Raw genomic sequence first — 20806 nt, 5'->3', positions numbered from 1 at the left:
ATCGTTTGTTTTCTTGTACCATTATTCAAATGTGCCGGATTTTTAAGGTTTAAAATGTTGTACTTTATGATTTGCGGCAAATTCTAGATATTATTTCTAGCAGATTGAGCAGCTGTGTAGCAATGAATTAGGGAGTCTATGCTTGCGAGTAAAATTTCACCAGTATTGAAATACAGAGGTTAATGTTTGCTTCTATGTTTAATTATATATAAAGATGAATATTAAACTGAAGTATTACCGTCTTACTTTTTAGTTTGATACAATATTTAACTTTTCCTACAAAAACGGTGACTGTGACTTTGAAGTTTGGTTGCATATTCCATACACATTAAATGCAACATAATACTATATATATATATATATATATATATATATATATGTATATATATGTGTGTGTATATATATATATATATGTGTGTGTGTGTATATATGTATATATATATATATGTGTGTGTGTATATATGTATATATATGTGTGTGTATATATATATATATATATATATATGTGTGTGTGTGTGTGTGTATGTATATACTTAAGTAGGCGTATAAATGTGCGCTTTTGTTATTAGGAGGAAGAGGAAAGATGATTACACCCACATATCCCTCTGTGTGTGTGTGTGTGTGTGTGTGTGTACGCGACACCCGTCTCTCTCTCTCTCTTTCTCTCTCACATATATATATATATATATATATATACATGCGCATCAGTGGGTATAGCTTATATAAATATGTGTAACCATTATTCATTTCCTCTTTTTTCTAATGACATCTGGTATGTGTCAACTGGTGACGTTTGTAGGTCCTCACTCTGTCAATATAATTCTATCCCCACTGAGCCAGTGACTCAATCTTTTAACCTATGACTTTGAAGTTTGCACCCAGTCTGTGAGTTTTTCGAAAGATAAGGAAGTTAAAGATAAGCTATGTTAATAGTCTTGCAACGCATTTTAAATGAACCGAACTGTTCAGTCTCCACTATGTCATCTTTTGATGTGTGTGTGTGTGTGTGTGTGTGTGTGCGTGCGTGCGTGCTTATCTAGGGTATCATAATACTGAAAGACCGTGAATCTGTGCCACGAGCTAATGTGAAAACCTGTGTATGCTTGACCTGCTCGAAAAAGAAGCGCTACCTTCTTCATATTACACCCGAATATCTTCAATACGGATACATTGGATAATGTGGTCCTAGACACTGCTAAAAAGGACGAAATAGTCAAGGCAGTCGAGAACCGCAATACAAATGTATTGTAACCAAACGTTGTCCACTAAAGGTCAAATGCCTTAAGAAAAATATTGCATAATGAAATGACGTTTCTGCTAGTAACATATCAACGTGCTACATACAGCTTAAAGCTCTCCTTCAAGAATCGCCAGCACAAAACCCGTTCTATCAATATTACCTGCAAAATCACTAACGTTTTCGAAGAACATCTGGAAATAGTAAGGTAAATAGGTGATCACTAGCATATCCATGATCAGTGTTTAAATAAAGTACAAGCATTTAACAACGTACCAATTTTCTGTGAACTCTGCCCCTTAGTCAAGTTCCACATCATTCATTGTTCTAATTTAATCTTAAGTAAAAATATAAAAAGAAAAACAAGTTAATTTTGATTTGCTGACATACCCAAATTTTTCCTTCGGAATTTCAAAGATCAAACTGATATATGACAGACGATAACAGCCGATCTACACGATTTAACACCGACTAGAAGCAATCTATTGCATTCCAACACGCTGGCGTGCTCGGTCGAATGACCAAATAAAACAAGGGTTCAGAAATATAATATCTGCTTATCTCGCATAAATATATAAGACTCTTTAGTCTTTCAACATAAACTTTGTTTGAGCCCTTTCATGTGTTTGTAGCACAACATATACACAAAACTATATATATAGTTATAAATAGGAAAAACATTCTATAACGTAATCCTAAATATGCGACTAGAAAACACACACACACACATATATATATTTCACATAACGTGACCTTAAATCTTACAAAATTGTAATTGGAACTGAAGTTAGGAATTAAAACCACCGAACACGTTTGTTTGTTTTCCCATCATTGGCTTCTTTACTATCTCCTTTTCATCTTCTATTACTACAACCAGCATTGTTATTAACTAATTCACCACTATCGAAACTAACGCTAGTCTCTGTGTGTGTGTGTGTGTGTGTGTGTGTGTGTGTTTACTCGTGTTGTGTTCATGCTCTGACACTTTGTCTTGTAAATTAGTGCTGAGACAAAAAGAGCTACAGTGAAATAAGGGATCTTTTTTGTTTTAAAAAAGATCCTCGTGTACAACTTGTGACACACAAAAAGATAAACAAACAAAACAAAAAAATAACCAAGTGCCGCAAAGGAGGAAATGATGAGAAACCATGAAGAAATGATGAGGAAATGTCGTGTATGAAAACAGATGCTGAGCAGACACAGGAAATGGTTGCAGTGAGAGGCAAAAGCAAGATTTAGTGTTTTTTTTCCTTGAATGTTCTCCGTTCGGAATTTAAATGCTTAATATTGGGCGTCATTTGAAAAACCTTTGCTCTAAAATTCCGAGGAGGGCGTATTTTAACAATTTCCTTTTAACTGTATTTAAAAAAAATTATACTTCCGAAAAAAGGAACGGAAGTTATAGAGAAAGTGAAATATTACCCACTCTGTAAGATTAATAAGCATCCTTTTCCACACCGTGTTTGAAACTTTATCGACATAACATTACTGTCAAGGAAAAGATAAAATAAAACCAGATTGCTGTTAATGCGACAAAGAGAGGAGGAACACTGCCAGGAAACAAGAGGATTTCTTTGTGAACCGTTTACAGAAAGAACTGTGTTTTGTATCAGTTATAAACACACAAACATTGGAAGCAATGATAAGGAAGGTGATGATAAACATCGCATCCAACAGAGTTGCGTTTAGTTTATTCCATTCGTGATTTTACATCCAGTTGTGCGCATTTATTTATTTATTTAAATTTCAGCGAAGTGATTATCAGCTCATCTGAAGCACCAGTTTTACTTAAAACTTGCTGGCCTTGTGCGAAAATTAGCAAGAATTATTATAATTATAATTATATCCAAGAATACAAAATTCCAATTTTTATTTTTCATTTCGTTTAATTTTCTAGCCAGAAATTCTAAAATGAAGATTTAATAGAAGAAGAAAAAAAATGAAACCTGAATTGAAATTCCTACTTAAATATAAATATAAAAATAGAAGCCTAAACTGAATTTTAAACTAGTGGTAAAAAAAATGAGATTTTATTAATTAAACGGAATTTCTGAGTTTAATGTTCTATTTCAGTTTCAAAAATCTATTTTTATCTAATCACTGATGCACATCCACTGCATCTCAAATGATGCAAAGAATTGTTTCAGTATGGCCGCAGGAGTACGACAAAACTTTGAAACTTAACAACAGACAGAAGTATTGAGACATAAACTAAAAATAAATGTAACAGTTTTTGTGTGTTATTAGTCGGCTAAAATGACTCATGCACAAAAAGATTCTTTCAGTTTCAATACTTGTTTTTAGATCGTCACAAGCCAAACAAATATGAATACGAAAAATATTAAGAACCAAAAATTAAAACAATAACAAGACTAATAAAAAAAACCTAATCCTTTCGAATTGAAATTCCTTGCATATAATTTATATATAACTCTACTGCCCAAAAAAGTAGAATTCATTTACAACGCTTTCTAATGAATTCTTTGTAATTAGTTTTATCTCAGACTTGTTTGGTAATTCAAAAAAGTAACATGGAATTTTACATAATAAAAAATACTGGTAGGTAGCTAAAACACTAAATCGACAGATTCTGTTTTCTCTTCATGCCCGTTACATCTAGTAAATTTAGCACACCTCGTTACACACCAAACTGGGATCTCATATTCAGGTGCTTCGTTTTTCTTATACCTAATTTAGGCATTTTATCTTCTTTCGTGTCTTCACAAGTCACCCCTCACTCACGCTCTTTCTATTCTTTATATTTTGCTTTTCACACATTCCCCTCCCATTTCTTACAATAAATTTTGTGCTTACTGCACGTGATGATTAGGTTTTTTCTTGCTTTTTGCTTTGTGTTGTTTACAGTACATTTTTCTAACATTTCATTTTTTTTTTTTTTGTTTTTTGACATAAATATCAAATTGCAGAGACCTTAATCGAAATGAGCTTGTAGATACTTAAGTTATATAATTCCCGATGCTTTTTGCTGATATGATAAATAATATTTCATGCGTTTTATATTATTTATCTAAATAAATTTATCTTTCTTCATCTATATTAGCATCTCATTCCGTACCCCTACCTCGTATTTTCGTTCATATCAATTGCGATCCTTTCTGCAACCGATTCTTTCAGCAGGGAATTAACAGATCTACCACACCCACGATCTCCAATAGCATAATTAAGCTAGGTTGTAGTCTCACGGAACACGGGCTGCGTGTGTGTGTGCGCGCGCGAGCGAAGGTTACCTCAACGATTCGGTTAGTTCCAAACGCCTAATTTAATTTACATAGAAATGATGTTATAAATGACGATTAGGTTCAATTGCCTCCAGTTATCTTTATTACTTGACATTTATTACTTGTTTTAGTTCACCGTTCGATTTAGTTTCGCTGTTCACGTGAAACAGAAGGGGTCTCTTTTCTCCTTTATAAATGCGTCAAGAGTTCCTTGTTTCCATTAAAGTCTAACTTCTCTTTATACGTTTTACGATAGCAGGCCAGAAATTTAGTCAAATCTGCTGCAATATTTATTTCTACGGTTGAAATCTGGATCTCGAAACACGAAAGTCTGGTGGTGGTGGTGGTGGTGATAGAGATTTGTATGTGAAAGGCTTTCGTCGATTTCTTTGTGGAAAAAAGAATTAAACAAGGGTTTTCATTGTTAGTTCATGTTCTTCAGCTTTTGGATTTTGCCTCCATCATTTCAAAATTATTTTAAGATCAAAGAGTAGCCGAACGAATGTGAAAACAATATGGCCTACTTCAATAGTCAAAGTAACTAAGTGACCAAGGAAAATAACAAATTTTCGCCCCCTCAAAATTGTGCCTAGATCAAAAACAATAATGATAATTAAACTTTTAAAGCAATCAATATGAATGTTTAGCATTTTGCGCAATTAACAAATAAGTTTCTATTTTTATAATTTAAAACGATCAATATCGGTAAGCTAGGTCTACATCCATCCATACGGCCATTAGAGTCTGACGAGTTACCTGTACAGCTAAGTGCTTTATAGGTGCGAAACCAATGGTCACTCTCAGAGCGGTCGTAACAGCCTTCTAAAAATATATATTACCACCCTAATGTTTTAGAGTGTGCTTCCCCCCTCCCCACATATATGAACTACTGGTTATACACACACACACACACACACACACACAATCACCAGCACACAATCACACCACACATATCCTTGTTTTAGTCGTATGTGTGTCTGTGAGAGAATGTTTTTGTTCGCCAGAACAGAAAAAAGAAGTCTACAAACCAGAATAAAGACTATCATATAATGAGTATTGTTTATTTATTAAAGCTAGAAGCACAATGTGGCCTTCGTTTCTTTCTTTTGACTTTCCTAATTACTGATTAAAAAGGATAAAATTACACACACACAAACTTGCGTGCGTGCGTACGTACATACATACCGGCTCTTTCTCTATTTGCAAGAAATCTTGAAATAAAACTGAACAATGACATACAAACATACATACCAGTATAGAAATGAATTAATGAGGGGAAATTCACAAATAGGGCGGAGTTTCTATGGGAATTGTGACAAAAGCCTTTTGTGTAACTTAATTTTAAATAACTTATTATGTGACCATCTAACCACAAAAATCTATCGGAAGCCTTTTAAAATCCTGAAGACTTGTCGAGCCATTTCTATATTAAGTGCTGAGAAAGAAAGCTAATAAAAGATAAAATTCGGTTCATTTTACTTTTATGTGAAATGAAATTATTTTACCATTATATTAAACTGTATTACAATACATTATTATTATATTATATTGTATTAAATTATTTTGTTATATTATATATTATTATATTAAAAACAATTGCATTATAAATTTACAAAAGTAAAGAGTAGAAGAAAAAGGAGACCAATGAATAAATAATAAAAAAGAAACACAAATAGTCTATTGAATTATACATCACGGCAGGAAAAACCGGTGTTCGCCTCTAAAACTTTTCGAGTCATCACAAGACATTCAGAGATTTACCATAGGTGATTGCGAGACTGAGGAACTGGTACAACTAGTCATCCTCTCAAGATCAGTGCGATGGGACCAAAAAACTTAATGCCCAAAACTTCTTACCTGCAGTCCAGCACCCTGCAACGTCTTAAAAGTCCCATAGACTGAAAAATGTAATTTACCGATAAATTACTGTCTTTTCAGCGCTTTATTTCGTCCTGTTATTGACGTAGTAACTCCAGTTTTAAGGCATGTGATAGAACATGAGTTGGCAACGGAGACGTCTCATAAGAAGCATCTACCCCAAGCCCATGAAAAATTGAGTGCATCAGGCCTCTTTCCATTACCTCTGGACACCAAAGAGGACAATCCTATGTCCTCTGGCTAGTGTTCGTTTAATGATTAGGCTTATCGATATTTTGCGAGCTAAATTATGGTAGGATGTCTATATTTGCTTTGCATAGTATAATTGAGGTTCATGCTGATACTCTCTGATTAACTATAATTACACACGCGCGCGCGTATATGTGTCCGCATGTTTTCACACTTTAGTCTTACTAACACGAGTTCATAGGAAGCGGAAGGGGAGCACTTAGAGATAACATAATTAGAGTGAAAGTTTCTTGCAGCAATATTTGTGCATTCTAAGAACATTGGGCGATGTCTGGTAAATGTTGTTTGCAGGAGTTAAGAAAGATCTATTAGAGAGATCTGGAAACATTGTGCCAACGTATTCTGTCAACACAGCATAATATCATAGATACCGGGCTCTGATAACAGTTTCAGTGTATTCAACACTGGAAGCTGTGTGAACATGTAGTTATGCTGAATGTGGGTGTTTCCCAGAGTGTCAGCGCTTACACACGCACATCCTTCCACAAGCAGTCATAAACAAACATGTGGAAATGTCCTCATTATCAAATAAGATAGTCATCGCTGTAATTTTTATGTGATGTATCGGTCCTTCGTTATTTACGCATCATGTGATAGGTAATTACTTCATTCTCCAGAAATATAATTTTTGTTTTGTTTATGGTATCGGCACGGCTGTGTTGCTAAAAAGTTCGTCACAATCATATGGTTCCTCCCGCATGTTATCTTCAGAAAAGTACCTTTGACTAATATCCTGTGAGTGGAATCTAGTTAATGGAACCTGTGAGAAAGCCAGTCATCTCCCTTCAAAATTAACAAAACAAAATAGACATAACAACCCACTACATTCTGTCCATTTCGGTGTACGCATACAATAACCGGATATTTTACTGTCCGAGAAGAAATGCTTATATGAGCACTTTTATGTATTGATGTTTTTTCAAGCAATTAATGTAATATTCTGCATCAAATTATGCTAGTATATGCTGTATGAACCTTACACAAGCTAGTTACAAGCACTTCGCATCTCATCTACATAAAAGTATATACTAAGCTATATAAATAATATGAATTAACCCGAATCCAGTTAAACACTTTAATAAAATATATGGTGAATGCCAGTTACAGTTTTCGATCGACAGTGAAATGCAGTGTGAGATTGCCACGAGTTGAGAACTCAGGTACTTTCAACAGACAAAAAAGATTGCCAGCTACTTGCCATTAAAACAATTTGCGTGGGATAGGATCCACCAAAATAACCCGTCCTCGATACAATGTAAATATAGGTGAATCTCCGTTGGTGACCCAACGATACAATGGGATATGGGCTTCACCACAGGTGATACTATAAACAACTTGAATTTACACTCACACACACAAGTGAAGACGCGCGCGCGTATGCACACACACACACATCAGTTTAACATCTGGTGACCAGTTGAAGAATTTCAAAGATCCCTAACCTATTAATAAAAATAGAGTCAAGTGTAAAGCAGTGTCTATTTTTTGTCGCCAAAAACACCGTTAATGTCGCTAAAATACCATTGATATCATTAAAAACACCAGTAATGTCGCTAAACTCACTATTGATGTTTTTGCAAAGCTAAAAATAGTTTACCCCCTATCCCTGAAGATAACAAGAGAGCGGGTTTGTTTTTCCGATGACTAACGCAAACCTGTGCGGCGGGTGGGGTTACTTTAAATACATGGTTAATTTATCAAAATGCTATAATGTCTTCTTCCTCTGATGCCCTTGTGGTAAATAAACCATCGTCGGTTAGCTAGCTGTATTGTTAGAACGTCGCAAAAAATCTCGCGTTGTATTTGTTCCGGCTCTTTACATTCTAAGTTCAAATCTCACCGAAGTCACATTTGTCGTTCGTCCCACCCAGAATCGATAACATAAAGTACCATTCAAGTTCTTTGGTCGGCACGATCAACTATTCCCTCCCCTAAAATTGCTAGCCTTGTGTTCAAATTTGAAACCATCATTAAAATGGCGGCGTGCTCGCAGAATCATTAGCGCGTTGGACAAAATGCTTTGCAGTATTTCGCCCACTCGTAACGTTCTGAGTTAAAATTCCGCCGAAGTCAACTTTGTTTTTCATCCTTTCGGGGTTGATAAAATAAGTACCAGTTACGTACAAGGGTTGATGTAATCGACCAGCCCCCACCCAACAAATTTTCTGGCCTTGTACCTTGTAGAAAGAATTATTAACTTTAATTCGTAAAATAAGTAGAAACAGTAGGGTGCCGAATTGAAAGCCTTCTATGAAATAAATACCAGTAATAAACTGAGGTGCAATGCACTCTATCTTTCCCGGACAAAAATTAAGATGTGTATATATATATGTAAAATCTACAACGATTTTTCAGTGTTTTACCAATGTAAAATATTTAACTATGTTCTTTTATCCAAAATGTTTTATTAAAGTCAAACTAATTAGAAAACGCAGCGTATATCATTAAGAGTGTAATCTTAAAAGCAGTTGCCCTACAACATCAGTAGGCTGTCGCCTACTGTCTACGTAACGATATATTGTTTACTCATTCTTTTTATATCGTCATCCAATGTTCATTCTGGAAGGCTTCATTTCTCGCATCGTACTAAGACCTGATAGTGGAAGGCTATATTTTGCTAATGAGCTCTGATAATAACGAAATATTTTCGGAATAGTCACTGCACTGATAACAATCTCACTGAATCTTCACAGTATCACAAAGTTAATTTTAATTAATGAATATCTTTTTGATCGAAATTATTCCTTTCGATAACAATTGTCTTCATAACGAAGGGTAAGATCTTTTCGGAGGCAATGTATTTGTAATTCAAAGGACCAGTTTTACCACACGTTGTGTCGTATGTCTGGGATATTACGTTACATGCTAAGACAAAAAGGTTGTTGAGTTCTTTTCGAACAACTGGTCTACAATATCATCGAAACAGACTGACGTACTTTTACACTGTGTGTGTGTGTCTATACGCATACTCACTCACAGACATTCATATATGCATACATGTGTGTGTGTGTGTGTGTGTGCATGTATGTGTGAGTGTATGTGTATGACTGCACACACATATATAGCTGCCAATGTGTCGGCAACTCGTTAGGCTTATTGTGTCTGCACAGATGCAATATTTACTATTCATGTATCTGTGTTGCGCTGCACACAAAAGGCGTTCCAAATTATACTCCTTAGAAAATACCTTTTAAAGTAATGCTAAAAAATTAAATGTGAGCTGAATATTGTAATGAATATGGAATAACACTCATTTTATCAGATGACGCAACTAGCATACATGAAAATATACATATAAACCTCAGAACTTATTTCGGATCTTTTTTAAAACGGGGGCCACATTTTTCATTAACGAAACACTTTGAAACTTGGAACACTGGTAGAATGTGTTATATAAAACATCTTTTTCTCTTAGTCTTCTTAAAAAATAAAGAAATCCCTAAGTTATTCCATGTTAAAGTTGTCGTATTTCTGTAATTTCAACCAATCACTGACGTCCATTCAGCCGATATACATTAAGTGCCGACTACATAAACAAACGACTCTGAAACAATTCTATCGGTGATAGGGTTAGGGTAAAACAGCAAATTTAAAAAGAAAAAAGCAAATAAAACGAAGAAAATGAAAAAAGCAAATAAAACGAAGCTATGGCTTAATCAGCCAAAGGAGTAAATATAAACAACTGAATACTTGTCAGTCATTGGTTGAAATTATCGAAATAAGACAATTTTTTACATGAAATAAATTCGAATACAAAAATATTTTTCTGTTCTATAACACAAAATAGATAAGTATACGAAGTTTGAAAGTCTTTCGGTACCAAAAAGACTACGTAAAACATTAATGAAAAATGTGGCCCCCGTTTTAAAAATGGTCCGTACACGAGTATTCCAATAACATACTTAACATCCAACGATAGACAATTTTCAAAAGTACCGATGTAGATTCTAAGTAGTCGCTTGACCTGTTCAACGTTATTGCAGTCAAATTACGTGATAAGTCCTTTAACCTATTAAGTCTGTGGTAAACCATGAAGACTTCCTCTTCGTGCAGAGAAAAATTATTTCATATTTGAATTCAGCATATTCAAAGTAGGTAATACCATGAGTTGGTATCAATGGAACAAAAAATGTGTTGGCCAGTGTTATTGTCTCTTTCCAAGAAGCTGCCCGAAGAAAGAAGTCACTAGACCAGTTTGCTGCAACGGGCTTTGTCCCAGTAGTAAAAGGCTTATTTTCACATATATTTATTGCTTGAAATTTTTCTTACTTATTTTACGCTGTTCCATATTTATCTTTCGACTAATGCTGCTGGTTTGAATATCCAAATTTATTATCCATTTGATTATGTGCTTCACATTAGATTAGACTTTCAAAAACATTTTTCTAATCTAACAAGCAATTTCAAATTCCCAACTACTTCGTTTAGGTGGTTTGGGAAATCATAGAAAAGCTTGAAATAGTACTTATTATTAGTATTATTATCAACACAAGGTTTGAAATTTTGTGAGGAGAGGCTGTTCAATTACATCGACATTAGTATTCGACTGGTCCTTATTTGATCGACTCTTAACGGATGAAAGGCAGAGTCGATCTCGGCGGAATTTTGAAATGAGAATGTAAAGCCGGAACAATTGCCACTGCTAAGCACTTAATCCTGCGTGCTTACGGTTCAGCCAGCTCGCCACCCTAGTTTTTTTTTTCCTTTTCTTCTTTCTACTATAGGCACAAGGCCTGAAATTTTGTGAGAGGGGCGAGGCGATTACATCGGCACTTATACCCAACTGGTATTTATCTTATCGACCTCGGAAAGAAGAAAAGGAAACTCGACATCGGCGGAATTTTAACTCAGAACGTTAAACCGGAATAAATGCCGCTAAACATTTTGTCCGGCGTGCTAACGTTCATTAGAAGGCAGCGAGTCGGCAGAATTGGTGGCACGTTTCCGGTGTTTTACAAGGTGTACGTGAGTCAGTTTGACGGTAATTTTCAGTGTTAACATCTTTTTGTTTTTGTTCAGTGTTTTTAAAAAAAAAACACTTTGTTAATTGTTTTTGTGTTGCTTTGCAGCAAATTGTTTGTGTAATCTCTCCTCAAGAGAGGAGAGTTAGCTTTGGAGAAAAAGAAGTTTATGTTTTTTTTCAAACATTAGTGGGTCTGAACTATCGTCGTCGTCAGAAGAACTGTTTAGAGCAGTAGGAAAAATGAATGAAATAATTAAGAAAGATGAAAAAAGAAAAACTTCGCGGAAGTGACAAGACAGAAGGAAGAGGAGATTGGCATCAAGAGAATCAGTAATTTTAAAAATTTGACCTGAAGAGAGGGGTACAACGTGGAGTTGTCCCCTCTAAAGGAAATGTTGGAAGGTATCAGAAAGAAAACAATTACATACAAAACATTCTCAAGGTAGGATTGAAACATAAATACATGCCAAATAGAAAAAATACTAAGGCTTATGTGGCAGGATATAGTCTTTGTAAGGAGAGGAACGAGATTTGGTACAGTGGAGGTGAGGTTCGCAGAAGAACAAAACGCAAAGAAACAGGCAGCAAAGACAATAAAGAACGAAAAAATAGTGCTGTTGCCCACTTATATGGGCAGAAGAGTAACTAGCATATAGTTGAAAGTATTCCACCCGAAATAGACGTGGTCTGGAGGACGATATAGCTGTGCTTCAGGCCACGGGAACCAGATGCGAGATGTGGAGGGAAAAGACACTCGAGATAACAGCGGAAGCCTTGGAAAAGATAACAGAAATGGTCTTTTTTGATGAAGTAGAGATGAGGGTCAAGGTGAAGGGCAGAGTCCCAATATGCTACAAATGTGATCTAAAGGGCCACATTAGAGCGGACTACCCTTCGCTGCCCGAGAAAAAAGTGGAAGAACAGTCAAAGAAAGCAGAGGAACCTGCAGAGATATTAGAAAAAAGAGGAAGAGAAACTACCAGAAGAAGAAGCGTGGTAGGCGGAAAGAAAAGGAAGAAGGTAAGTAATTTGAATTCTGAACTCCACCCCACCCATGCCCTCTCAGACCCTCCCCCCACACAGACACCGAGCCTACCCATTCCCCTCCGACACGAAAACCAAAAAAGAAACATACACACAAGAAATCTCAAACTTCCCCCCCCCCCCCCCGACAAAAAAGACATGTCCAGTAATCATGATTGACGATTCAAACGAGGATTTGTGTAAAGAAATACTGAAGTGGGATGAATTTAAGGCGGTGGGAACTGAAGGGTTTGATAATGTTAAGACGCCGCACCGTTGTGTGCTACCAACGGAGGAACAGTTGGAGAGAGTACCAAAACATAAAAGTGGATATAGGTGGTGGGAGATAGAGATGGATAAGGAAGAAGCTACCGGGATTTTCGACGTACGAGGAGATACTAGAACTATATGGGGTTGACATTCTAGAAGGAACGGGGTACAAAAAGGTGACAAAGGGTAGAAATGGGGTCGCCCAGAAGTGGGGCTGAGTGGCTCCATTCCATTTACTCATTTTCATGTTATTCATTTTGTCAGATGTTTGTTTTTTGATTCGTCGTTCTCTGTCCCCACATGTGATGTGTTGGCTCCCCTGGTGGGCAATAAAGAATCGAGAATCGGTAGCACGCCGGATAAAATTCCCAGTGGCATTTCGTCCGCCTTTACGTTCTGAATTCAAATTCCGCTGTGGTTGATTTTGATTATCATCCTTCCTGTATCGATAAAAAAAAAGGACCAGTCGAGCACTGGAGTCGATATAATCGACCATTCCTATCTCCCACCCCAACCCCAAATTTCTGGACCCTAGCAGCGGGAAATTTAGACAGTGTCACGTGACAACTTGCTGGGGCAGCCTGCTGGAGCCTAGCAGCAGGTATAAAAAGGGGAATTTGACAAGACAGTCAGTCGGACGCTGACACTCGTTGATGCTGCATCGAAGAGGCCAGGGAATAGAAGAAAGAAGACACGCACCCAACACCAGAAGTGAAGACACCTCCGAAAGGGGGGGGGGGCGCCACGTCAAAACGGTAGAGGAGTAGGGGCCGAAACCGGACGTGGTTCCTCCTGATGATGTCTTGAGCTAACTGGATCCTATAAAGGAGCTGTTGTGGTAGCAGACCACGAAACATGGTTGAAATTCCTCCCGACCATTCCTATCTCCCACCCCAACCCCAAATGTCAGGCTTTGTGCCTTTAGTGAAAAGAATTATTGAGGAACGAATACAAAAATACCTTACAGGCAAAACCAAATTAGTAGTTGAAGATAGGTGTATAACTTATGTCGTCAGAAGTATCGATCAATATAAAGGTAGGCATTGCTGCCACAACCACAACATTCTTAGAAATAGTAAATGAAATTCCCCAAGACGTAGATCAAAAAGTGAGATGCTGCCTAATAAAGGCTGCAGTTTGATTTTCGTTCTTATTTGAAGCCCTTTTCATTTTCATGAGGCCTGTAATATTGTGGAGGATGGAACACGAATGTGTGAATATCGGACGTTATGCTAAACAAAAAAAGAACCAAGTTAATGTCTTTTCTTCAGTGCAATATTATTTCCGGTTTTTTTTTTCTTCTTAACGCTCACTTCAATAAATATCATCACAAGTTTCACTGTTGTTTTTCACTGTGTGATTTATTTTACTTTTCAATATGTTGATTTTTCACGCATAATCATGTACCTCTTCTGATTGCTTCGCTCATCACTACTTAAGATCTACTCCTATAGAAACATGTGCAGAGTTGGCTTTTAAACATGTCAAAATGATTAAAATAATATTAATCATTGAGCTAATGATGAATTTTCTCCTCACCGCATAATCATTCCTAAATAGTTGTTTGTTTTTAACTTATTTTTTAACATTAATTTCCATAAACGTTATGGTCATTCTGTGTCAAAGGGCTTTAACTCTGTTCAACTAAGGGAGAAAACTGTTTCGTTATTGGTGCTTCGTTGCCTTAGTAACAAGCAACCACCAAGCGTTGTTAATTGCCCTGGTGAAATCTTTATTCGAAATTAAACAACAAACTGTTTGTTTTTGTTAGGTATGTATTTACTATAAAGCCCATAGTGTGTTGCTGCTAAGATATCTATTCTTTTGAGAGACTGCAGTAGAAACTGTTCCAAACTCAAACGATTATATATATATGTAGAAAAATGTGATATATATATATCCCAATTGCTCATATAGCAAATGAAAGCTTGTCTTTGTTTTGTTTTGTTATTTTATTTTGTTATTCTTGGACCTCTTGAGTAGGTGTGCGTTTCTACGATTTCGAGTGCGTGAATGTTTGAAATTCTCGTAAGACTGACTTGTACGTCTATAATATACGAAGTAGTATAAACACATTTGTCTGTGGGTTTCAGTTCCAAAGACCGAGTGGAAATAATCTTAAACCAGAGAATGTGTGCGTGCCTTGGAGTGTGTTGTATGTTTTAGTCTATAAATTGCCGTATTGTATTGCATCTAAACTTTATAATAAATAAATAAAAGTGGAATCTCCTTGAATCACATGCTTCCTTCTTTACTAAATTTTGTGATGTTCAGGGCTGGAATGTCTATGGTCACAAGTTCTCTGTTAGTTAGGTCTACGTGAGGTTAAACAATAGAAACAAGTAGTTTTATGTAGTTTTAAGCAGATGACAGGTTATTAACAGGCAACTGTATTCCATCTAGCTTTTCTTTCATTTGTAATTTTGTTCAACCGGAGTTGATCTGAGACTAAACAGGCATGCTTTTTCACCAGGAAATAGCATTATTCAAATTTAATTTATCAATATTTATGGCATGCCACTAGTTGGCTGACTGTCTTCTAAAGCATTTCCTGTTTTCTGTATCTGATATAGAATTTCAATACCAACTCTTGGAATACATGGGATTGAGAAATAAATGAACCTTAAGGTCATTTAAAAAGGATGCAGCTAGCTAAGCCAGTAACGGACTGAACTGCTAGCTAAGGGCTAAAAGTTCATACTCTATCTACCACCTTCCTGTAACATATCTAATCAAAGTACCAAGCTCTCAGCAAACCAGCTGTAAGCAGGGTATCATAGGGCGGTTATAATTCACCATTGTAAGTGCTGGCAACTACACTGTAAGATTTACAATTGATAAGAGAAGTTACCCACAGTAGCTCAGTAGTGTATCCAAGATTTCTTTCACAAAAACAGTTGATTAAAGAAATTCATGAATGAAAATGATGAAATGAAGAGTGTATGAGATTTCTTAATCTTTTGTGACAAGGTGCTCATGACACTCCCTCAAAATCTAAAGGAAGAGATGCAAAAAATACCTACTCCAAAGAAAAGCAACATCCATCATGTTCAGAGAGAACATGTGTATATATGTATATATATATTTATATATATACATATATACACATATATGTGTATATAATTTGTGAATGTTTACACATGTGTAGATGAGATTTTCATATTCCAATCCCCAATGTGTATATGCTTCTTATAAATAATTTATAAATAACAGTCTATACAGTCACTATACAGTAAAGTAGAGTATACAAATGAATGTATTGAGGATACACAAAGGGTAACCGATAGATGTTGAACATATGCAATGTATTTGCATGTATATATAGCTTCTGAGTGTTTATATTTAGTTTTCATATTACAATTAACAAGCAGTTATATTTTTTTGTTCAAGTTAACCCTTTCTAATATGCTACACTGCTTGTTTTACTGGATTTTGAAAATTATGATAAATCAAGAGGGACTTAACAATTAGCTTTCTTTATTATTAATCAATGTCTGATACATAACTTAACAAAAATTTCTTACACAAGATCATTATGGAATTATTTAATTTCAATAGTAACACTTAAAGATAGATAGTTTTCATTCGTAGAACTAGGGACAGTTTCAAGTAGTTTAGTATCAGAAGAGTTTAAACTAAGTCACTTTTTCTTTGATGTTTATTAACAAATTGATATAATTTTTTGTTGAAAACAGTAAGACAGGAAATACATTATGGACAAAGTGGATAAGTTGGATGAAGAACGGAAGGAAAAGAATGAGGTACCAGAAGAAGAACTTCTGAAACAAATTGAAATTTTGATGCCTGATGTTCCGAATGAAGTAGCACACACAGACACTCTCAATAAAGGAGAGTACACAGATATTCCTAATGAAGTGGAGTACACAAAAGAAGGTATTGGGCATATATCGAGGGACCCACAAGATGTGAAAGAAAAGGCATTTCATGATCTTGAACAGTGGGGACCTGAGTCTGATGATGAAACTTTATCTCTGTCTTCAGGTGCTAGTCACATGTGAGTTTGTTCATGAATAATTCTTCTGTTACAAAGCTTATCTGTTAAAAAAAGAGTTCATCTCTCTCTCTCTCTTTCTCAATCTCTTTTTTTCTCTCTCTCTCTCTCTCTCCCTATTTTAAACCTGACCTTCACAAGTGATTTAATTTACTAAAAAGAAGAAAATCAATAAAATATATGAAAACTTAGTATAGATATAGCTATAGCTATATGATAAAGAAGTTAAGAAGTTCACTTCACACCTACATTCTTCCATGGTTTTACTGATCATCACGTTGGGCCGAGTGTCTTCTCCCATAGCCTTGGGTTATGAATTTTGGTAGAAAGAAACTGTAGGAAGTAAGTACCAGTCAGTGAAAGCATGGTACTTGCTTTCACTATTTGTTTTAGGTGCCTATATAATAATGAGCAGACACCTACTCAGTTCTCCTACTCTTAACCTAGCAGAACTTCCAGAAGATGGCAGCTGTAAGAGAGAAGACTACAAATTTCAGCTGAGTATACTGGAGCAATGTGAAATTAACTACCTTTCTCAAGAACACAATTTGCCACTTAGTCGCAGAATCTAACCCACTCCTTTATGATTGTAATTTTAACACCCTAACCACTAACCCACACTCTTTCACCATCGTGTGCGTGTGTATGTAAATGTGTATTTGTATGTACCACATAAAAATGGTGCATTGCATTTCATCCATTTACACCAAAAGTAACTTAGCTATTTAATAAATAAAAACCAATATAATAAGTAGCAGACTGAAATGAGTAATGAGATTCATAATTGACTAAAAACTTTGAAACTTTTACCTGATCATAGCTACCATAGCTACCATAGCTACATTCCGACAACTGAAACCAGTAAAAGAATAAGAGGTTAACTTTAGTTATTGGATTTTTAATAAGTACTTTATTTGTCTTATAGAAGTTTTGAAGAAGATAATGAAAAGGACAAAAGTCCAGAAGTCCAGCTGAATCTTCACAATTATCTTGAACTACAACGCTATCTCAGCCTTCTAGACAGTAACTTTGAGAGATCTCAGATCAACCTCGATCAGTTATGGTTAGTCCTTTTTTATCAAATGAATTTTTATCCAATATTTTGGTACCAATAATTTTGCTTTTAACCCTTTTAAAAGCAGCCTCTCTGAAGTTGCTTCAGGTTCTTTCACATAGATCTACCTACCATTTTGAATATGTTTTGTATTCAAACCATCAAAATCTTATATAAAAAGTCCAAAGCACTTGTTTAATAACGACAAAGTTAATTATTTTACTAGATTTCTTTAAATTTGTAATTATTTTTTTTAAATTAAGAAGATGAAGAAAACAAATTTTGTTTCAGATAACTTCAAATAAAAGATTAAAAGTGAGAAAGAAGAATACCATGTGAAAACTTTAGAAGATGAGAAAAAACACTTTTGCTGAAAAAAGAAACATGTGTGAATCTCTGATTTGAACAAGTTAAAAATAACTTGACTTAAGGAAAAGCAAGATAGCCAAGGAAAAAAATATATGGTCTGTTATTTTAGGAAAAATCTAAGATAAAAGTACACATGGCTTCAGTTAATGTGACAAAAGTTTATCATGACTATCTGACATAGTAAAAATTAATCCTTTGACATAAACCACAAGAGCTGATAGAAGAAATTCCTGAGTTGAGTTTCTATAGCAGTAAGGAGTTAAAAAACAAATCTTCCTCTTTGATAAGATATTAATATCTTACATGTACTGGTACATATTTCCTCAAGATTACATGAATTGAGACAGTATGAAAAGAACATATTACAACTAAGAGACAATGAGATAAATGACCACTGTGGATTTGATCTAACTGCTGTATTCACTTAGTTATTTTAACTCTACATTTAATCTATAAGATAGTTGGTGAGGTTTCTTCATAGAAGCTTTCATTCTGGGAAAAAATAAGAACCAGTAATAGATAAGTCAATTCAGTTAATAATAATTCTCTTCAAAAACAAACAAAATCAGTCTTATACTTTAATAAGATATCTTTATTGCTACTTTACTTCCTCTCATCCTTATCATCATCATCATTGTAATGTTTAAACTCATTTTTAGGGAGGAATTTAAGCAATGTCAAGAAAGAATTTTCATTTTAAATGAGGAAGAAGAAGATGCCCACCTTGAGTTAGAAAAGGCTGAGGCTAGCAACGAAAACATGTAAGTCTTTTTTCTTTTTCAAGAAACCAAGTGTATTCTTTGTTATGCTAAAGTTTGGTATTTTGTCAACATGCTGCACAGTAAGGTTATATAGGAAACCTTAAAAACATCTTCTAAAAGGACCATGTCAAAAAATAACATACACAGTCACTACTCATATCAAGAAAACATCATTGCATCACACTCCACTTAGACATGAGCAGCACTCAGTCAGAGCCCTCACAGTTGCTCCAGACATTAGGCCTCACTATCGCCAAAAGTCTCTCATGGATAAAGTACATTCTTAATATGTCTAAGACCACATGTCATTCTCTACAGTTCCACAAATTTCATCAGCCCCCAACAGTTGTTGATTCTCTACAAAGCTCAAGTGAAGCCCATAATGGAATAGTTCTCCCATATCTGGGATGGTGCTTCAGCTACAGAAACAGACTTCCTTGCTTGTATCCAGAGACAAGCCACTTGACTGATTGGTGTAAAATCACTCGTTAACATGCTCTAATTTGGGGCCTCCATGCATGCTATTTCTTCTCCCAATCTTTTCTACTTCTATAATAATGGCTTCTGATCTTTGAAACTGGTTGATCTTGAGCCACCTCCACTCATGCACTTCAAGCCACTTGTCTCTTCTCTTCTCATCTCATCTGCCTTGGTGTCTCAGGACCAGGTCCTGCTCTGCATACTATATCCGGTCCTCTCTTCATAATAGTTGACCTCTGAAATCTCCATCCTATTCATCTCTTTCCTACAGTTGTCAACATGCAAAAGTTTAAGTAGAACACTAACAGAGTTGGAGTGTGAACTATTTTTGATTTTGCTGGTTGCCAGATTTTTAATAGTAGAATAGGTAGAATTAGACTCCCATCTGTCATTTCAGCCAGTTATATGTGTCACAGTTTTTAAATGTGTGTGAAGTGAAAAGAAGGAACAACACAGCACAGCATTGTTTATGAATTATATATATTTGTTCTTTAGCAAGTGTGTTAAATCCTGTCAACTCAGTTTACTGTTTTTTGGTGAAATTAAGAAAATATTATCTTCAAACTTGATCTAAGTGGTCTCTGCTTCTACTTTTCCTTATTATCAGACACATCCAATCAGAGCAGGATTGGGGAAGCTTTTAGTACTGGAGTGAATTTCAAATAGAAGAAGCATTTTTATGGAAAAAAAAATTTATCTTCAATTTCACAAATTGTGTGAATCATAATTAACTTACTATTTCAGTCTTTACTGTTTAAACCATATATATATATATATATATATATATATATATATATATAATATATAAATATATATATATGTATATATATATGTATATATATAAATATGTATATATATATATATATATATATATGTATATATATATATATATATATATATGTATAATATATATATATATATATATGTATATATATATATATATATATATATGTATAATATATATTATATATATATATGTATATATATATATATATGTATATATATATATATATATATATGTATATATATATATATATATATATATGTATGTATATATATATATATATATATATGTATATATCAATTATATATATATATATATATGTATATATATATATATATATATATATATATGTATATATATATATATATGTATATATGTATATATATATATATATGTATATATATATTATATATGTATATATGTATATATGTATATATATGATTATTATATATATATATATATATGTATTATATGTATATATATATAT

At 34.6% G+C, this 20806-nt stretch overlaps 1 protein-coding gene across 1 annotated transcript in view; it reads left to right on the top strand.

The window, feature by feature from the left end:
* The window catches only part of LOC149130926 (uncharacterized), a 29075-nt gene extending 9629 nt beyond the window's left edge, over positions 1–19446 (top strand). Inside the window, exons 2-5 of the mRNA XM_089343015.1 lie at positions 16555–16874; positions 17797–17934; positions 18954–19055; positions 19374–19446. Coding sequence (XP_089199141.1) covers positions 16573–16874; positions 17797–17934; positions 18954–19055; positions 19374–19446 — 615 coding nt within the window. The 5' untranslated portion in view covers positions 16555–16572. The remainder of the gene's footprint in view (positions 1–16554; positions 16875–17796; positions 17935–18953; positions 19056–19373) is intronic.
* The last annotated feature ends 1360 nt before the right edge of the window (positions 19447–20806 follow it).

This window comes from Octopus bimaculoides, chromosome 26, assembly GCF_046866305.1.
Source record: "Octopus bimaculoides isolate indiv1 chromosome 26, ASM4686630v1, whole genome shotgun sequence".
In the NCBI taxonomy this organism is placed as follows: Eukaryota; Metazoa; Mollusca; class Cephalopoda; order Octopoda; family Octopodidae; genus Octopus; species Octopus bimaculoides.
Note: the sequence above shows the minus strand (reverse complement) of the source record. Positions and strands in the feature narration are given on the sequence as shown.